This window comes from Scomber japonicus, chromosome 18 (genome assembly GCF_027409825.1).
Source record: "Scomber japonicus isolate fScoJap1 chromosome 18, fScoJap1.pri, whole genome shotgun sequence".
NCBI lineage: Eukaryota > Metazoa > Chordata > Actinopteri > Scombriformes > Scombridae > Scomber > Scomber japonicus.
In genome coordinates this window covers 12,822,241-12,827,464 of record NC_070595.1, presented here as the reverse complement: position 1 = coordinate 12,827,464, position 5,224 = coordinate 12,822,241, and the positions used below count along the sequence as shown (strand labels likewise).

Below are 5,224 nucleotides of genomic sequence, written 5' to 3'. Positions count from 1 at the left end.
ATCCACCTACAGCGTGTGTGTGTGTGTGTTTGTGTGCGTGCGTGCGTGCATGTGTGTATGTGTGTGTGTTTTTAATGTGCGCAAAAAACTAAACAAACACAGCTGGCTCTTTTTGGCGCCCCTCCACGCAAGCAAGCAAACCTTTTCACTGCCTAACAAAATCCGCGTTTTCCAGATGAATAATACACGGTGAAAAAATGACAAATAGTCAAAGTGATGAAAGATTTAAAACATGCGGGAGAGCCTGAAAGCAAAATGAGTTTCATCTCTTGGATGTGACGCGGCTTCTGGGGCCGATTAAACAGGGACAGTGTGTGATTCCCTCCCCTCCGGTCGTGATGCAGTGAACCTGCTCTGCGCAGAACCAGGCTCGCTGTATAAAAACGGCTGCACTTCCACAGACGGATTACAACAACAAGAGACACAAGCGTGAAGTCACTGCGGCTCATAAACCGAATAGCGAGAAAGAGGGAGAGAGAGAGAGAGAAAAAAAGAAAAAGAAATCACAGGCACCAACATGGAGGCCACAAAGAATGGAATCTATTGGAGACTTTTTCTATTTTCATGCCTGTTTTTGCAGAGTTCTTCTCAAGACTTTGGCGGGCAGACACAGTTCATTTGCACGTCCGTACCCAAGGATATGGACATATGCGCGGCCACCTTACAGAACAGTATGCCTGGAGAGGACTTGAAGAACACAGTTATGCAGCTGAGGGAGACGGTTTTGCAGCAGAAAGAAACGATCATGAACCAAAAAGAGACCATCAGAGAACTAACCTCAAAGTTGGCTCGGTGTGAGAGCCAGAGCGGTGCCGAGCCCGGGGACGCGCGGCCAGGGAGCAGGAGGAAAGAGGCTGGGACCAAAAACACAATGGGGGATGTATCTAGGGGCCCCGCTGATACTTTGACGCAACTATCACAGACTTTACAGTCACTGAAGCAGAGATTAGAAAATCTTGAGGTATGGCTGCTGCTTCTGAAGAATTTACTGCACTTTGGGCGCAAAGCTTCATCGACCAAATTACAACCCACTCTTGTTGAACATGAATCTAACGAAATAATAATAATCGTAATAGCAATAATATTAGTAAGATAAAGTCATTCGTGTCTCTCTGTCAAGTTTATGATTTGTGTCTTGTCATTTTGAGAGCGCATTGAGGCATAAGGAACTGATTCAAATTAAGTTTCTTGTCCCACTGCACTAGGCTCAAATAAAGAATATGAAAAATCTCTAAATTGAGCTAAAAGGCTTATCTTTTTTCCCCCTCAACAGCAATTTAGCAGAAGTAACAACTCGGTGCAGGCGAACAGCCTCAAAGACCTGCTCCAAAGTAAAATCGACGACTTGGAGAAGCAGGTGTTGTCCCGTGTGAACAGCATCGAGGAGGGGAAGCCCGGACTCCGGAATGAGACGGAGCAGCGTGGGAGAGTGGAGTCCACCCTCACGTCTTTACATCAGAGGATCACCGACCTGGAGAAAGGTAGGCGGAGGCTGAGATTGCAGGTTTCCACACAAAAAAGTGAAGGGGGGATCTGGGAGGGTTTGGTGGGTGGAATGACTGAATTATCAGTATTATCAGATCGCCTCAGTGTGGCAAACGATTCCACTGGAGTGCTGAAAACGGGAAAACAAAATTTCTTCTTTGCCTATCCAATTTGGCATCATAAGCTTTTATGACCTCAGCAGTCAATTTTATGTTTTACTCATCCGATCAAAGCTGCAGTAGCCAGCATATTCTGCTCTAATTCATGCAGATTAAAGCATTTCAAACAAGCTGTGAACGAACTAGCCCCTCCATTTGCTCCTCTCTGAGCCATTTGCGCAAACTTGTGCCATGACGCGCTCTCGGTTTGGGACAGCTCTAATCTCCTGCAGCAAAAACAACTTGTGTGAGGTGTCGAGGGAGAGGGGAAACAAGAGATGAAGGTTAATAACGCCACTGACTCCTGTGATGTGCTTATCGAAGCGAGATTAAAAAAGCGAATCCTCAGCATCACGATTGTGGATTTGTTGTGTAATATATAATTCCTACGTAAATCTCCACGATGTGTGCGTTGGGATTTATATATCTGAGGTTTAACAAAATGAAAAATTCAAATAATCACTAGTGTACAACAGCATTAACACCATACTGCATTTTTTTCAAAGTGCCAACAAGTTTTCTCTTTTTTTCTTCTTCACAGGTCAGAGAGAAAACAGGCCTCTGGATAAATTCCAGCTCACATTCCCGTTGAGAACCAACTACATGTACGCAAAAGTGAAGAAGAGTTTGCCTGAGATGTATGCCCTCACTGTGTGCATGTGGCTCAAATCCAACGCATCCCCGGGAGTGGGCACACCTTTCTCCTACGCAGTTCCGGGTCAGGCCAACGAGCTAGTGCTCATCGAGTGGGGAAACAACCCAATGGAGATACTCATAAATGATAAGGTATGTCCGCATATTTCTCTTATGTAATACTCAATACATACAATACATGTCTTTGTTTTAACATCTATGTTTGAACACCCTTAAAGGTTGCAAAGCTGCCTTTTCTGATCAATGATGGAAAGTGGCATCATATCTGTGTGACCTGGACCACTCGTGATGGTGTTTGGGAAGCTTTCCAAGATGGTGTCAAGAGGGGGAGTGGAGAGAATCTGGCACCATATCATCCTATCAAACCTCAAGGCCTGCTGATCCTCGGTCAAGAGCAGGTAAATACCAGTGCAACTTTTTTAGTTCCTCCTCTAAAGACATGTCATGTCAGCACTATATTTAACCCCTCAAGTATAAACTGCATTAGGAGAGCATCTTTATCACTTCATTCCCTGAGGTCACTGGGTGTTTGGTGTACAGTAATGCAAAGAGGGACCACTGACAAGTGTTTAGCAATCACTTTTCTAAACACAACAGATTTATGTCATGAAACTGGAAATGAGCCAACAAGGCAGAAAAGTAATTTTTTAAATTACATTTTCAAATCCAACCACAACCACTTTGTAATCCACAAAGTAAGATGTAATAAGGCAATTACATCTTTAACTGGGACTCATCAAGAATCCCAGTGGATGAAAGATGCATCTCCATCACTCAATTTAATCAGTCAAAAAAAAAAATCCAGATAATCCAAGGGTTGAATTCATTCTTGGCATGAAGGAAGGGAGGAAAAAAATACTCATATCGTCCTTGATTAAATCCATTTATCTTCACCACAGGACACGCTTGGAGGAGGATTTGATGCCACGCAAGCTTTTGTTGGAGATCTGGCAAATTTTCACATCTGGGATCGTAAACTATCGATGGGAGAGATTTATAATCTAGCGACATGCAGCAGCAAAGCGCAAGTAGGCAATGTTTTTGCATGGATGGAGACGAGCCTTGATATTTACGGAGGTGCCTCGAAGTGGACATTTGAAGCTTGTCGCCAGCTCAACTGAAACCGCATGGAAGCGAGGATCAACAAATCATTTGTTAAAGCCACTGTTGTCACAGCATCAGTAAACTAATTTGAGAGATCAAGAGGTGGTTGTTTCAATGAATAGCATCTGGATTTGTTATAGATATTTGAAAACATCATTCGTGGACACATTGATAGATTTTTACCAGATTCTCTTTGTGGGACAGGTCACTGGAAATGGACACGTTGGCATCCTGTGGTGCTTGAATGCACATCAGGCCCGATCTGCAGCTGATGCTACTCCAAAGAGCACAGGACGCTCTCGGAGCCCAAAATGACAGGCCAGCATCAAAAGTACAGTAGGAGATTCATGTAGTCTTTAGTGGACAGATGTCACGCAATTCAACAAAACGACTGATTTCGTCAAACATGTTTTCTTTCTCGACTGCCAGGGATTTTCACTGTGAAAACGGACAAGGTGGACTTCTTTAAAAGGACTGTGCTCTTCAAGAGGTTATGAAATAGACAACATTGTTTCTCTGTCACTCTTCTTTCTCTACCACCACCTGCTTGATGTGATTTTTGTGTAAAGAATGACATATTTATTGCCAACATTTGAGCCTGAGTGCCTTGGGCTGTTGAAAAGAATCTCAGCACATTCATTATGATTTGCAGAGTGTTTGTAAGTTAGTGTTTATTTTCCTGTAAACTAATTTGAAAAGATGTTAGAAAAAAAAACCCACACTTTGAACAAGGTTTGATCAGAGCGTTTGTTGTAAAATGCAATTCATTGATGACAATGGCACATTTTGCAGATGTTTGTACTTCAATGGGAATGTTCTCTGTACAGTAACAGCATGTCTTAACTTCTGTAAATGCTGCGTCAGCATCTATGATCTTTGCTTTTACTATCCTACTTTTGGGTTGAGATTTTATACTGTATTGTTATATGCTTAAAGCATGGCAGCACCGACAGATGAAAAAAGTTCTAGTTTTTGTAATAAATTGTGATACTTGAATCATGTACAGGTGTAAACATATTTATTTATTCTAATAAGACAGTAAATTGAAGATTTGAAACTTAAACTCAGTGGGATTTATGAAATATGGTCTCAATTGGACACATGGGGGCGCTGCAATTAAAGGTCTAAACTTGCTGAAAAGGATGGATAGATGGATTTGCATGAATATTTGTATGCATGTTCTCCTGAGTATTCAATATACTGTAACTTTGCCAAGAAGACCACCAAGTTCTGGCAACATGTTGGTTTATTTTGTGAATAATTTGAATCAAAACTAAGTGCTTGGTTAAATTGCTTTAAGACCAACACTGGAACTGATTTTCTAGCAATACATACATTGCATAGCCACAATACACTATCAGCAGACATGGGTTAACTGTCAGATCAACACTATATGACCATGTCAGTGTGTCAACAGCATTTTCACATCAATTAATGAGAGGCAACAGAAAGGCTAAAATAATGTGATCATTCCTTTAAAATGAGGCCAACAGACAGTAAAACAATGTGAAAAAATGATTATCCCTCCCATTATATATAGTCTTGTTGACCAGTTGTGTCAGTGTACCTAACAGCACTTGGTTACTATGAGAAAAATGTACTAAACAGTAACTCTAAGGTTTGGGCTGCTGCAGTTTATCACTTTAAGAGTCAATCTTTCATTAAATTCTCATAAAACCTGACTCAAAGGTGTGAAGGGGCACAAATCACATCTTGAGTTAATTCTTCTAAATTCAAACGTGGTCCTCTTCAGTGACTCAAGGTCCATATGTGAGTCTAGGTTTGACATTTTGGGGGTAAAAATGACAGAATATTCAGGGTGA

At 41.6% G+C, this 5,224-nt stretch overlaps 1 protein-coding gene across 1 annotated transcript; it reads left to right on the top strand.

The window, feature by feature from the left end:
- The first annotated feature begins 517 nt into the window (after positions 1-517).
- Positions 518-3,418, top strand: nptx1l (neuronal pentraxin 1 like). Its single transcript, XM_053338807.1, has 5 exons — positions 518-961; positions 1,274-1,481; positions 2,185-2,429; positions 2,516-2,695; positions 3,197-3,418. The coding sequence occupies exons 1-5, from the start codon at positions 518-520 to the stop codon at positions 3,416-3,418; spliced, it is 1,299 nt and encodes a 432-aa protein (XP_053194782.1).
- The last annotated feature ends 1,806 nt before the right edge of the window (positions 3,419-5,224 follow it).

Excerpts from the sequence above, each read along its gene's own strand:
- nptx1l (XM_053338807.1), top strand. The coding sequence starts at position 518 with ATGGAGGCCACAAAGAATGGAATCTATTGGAGACTTTTTCTATTTTCA. Across the intron at positions 962-1,273 it reads AGAGATTAGAAAATCTTGAG|CAATTTAGCAGAAGTAACAA; the intron begins GTATGGCTGCTG and ends CCCCCTCAACAG. Across the intron at positions 2,430-2,515 it reads AGATACTCATAAATGATAAG|GTTGCAAAGCTGCCTTTTCT; the intron begins GTATGTCCGCAT and ends ACACCCTTAAAG.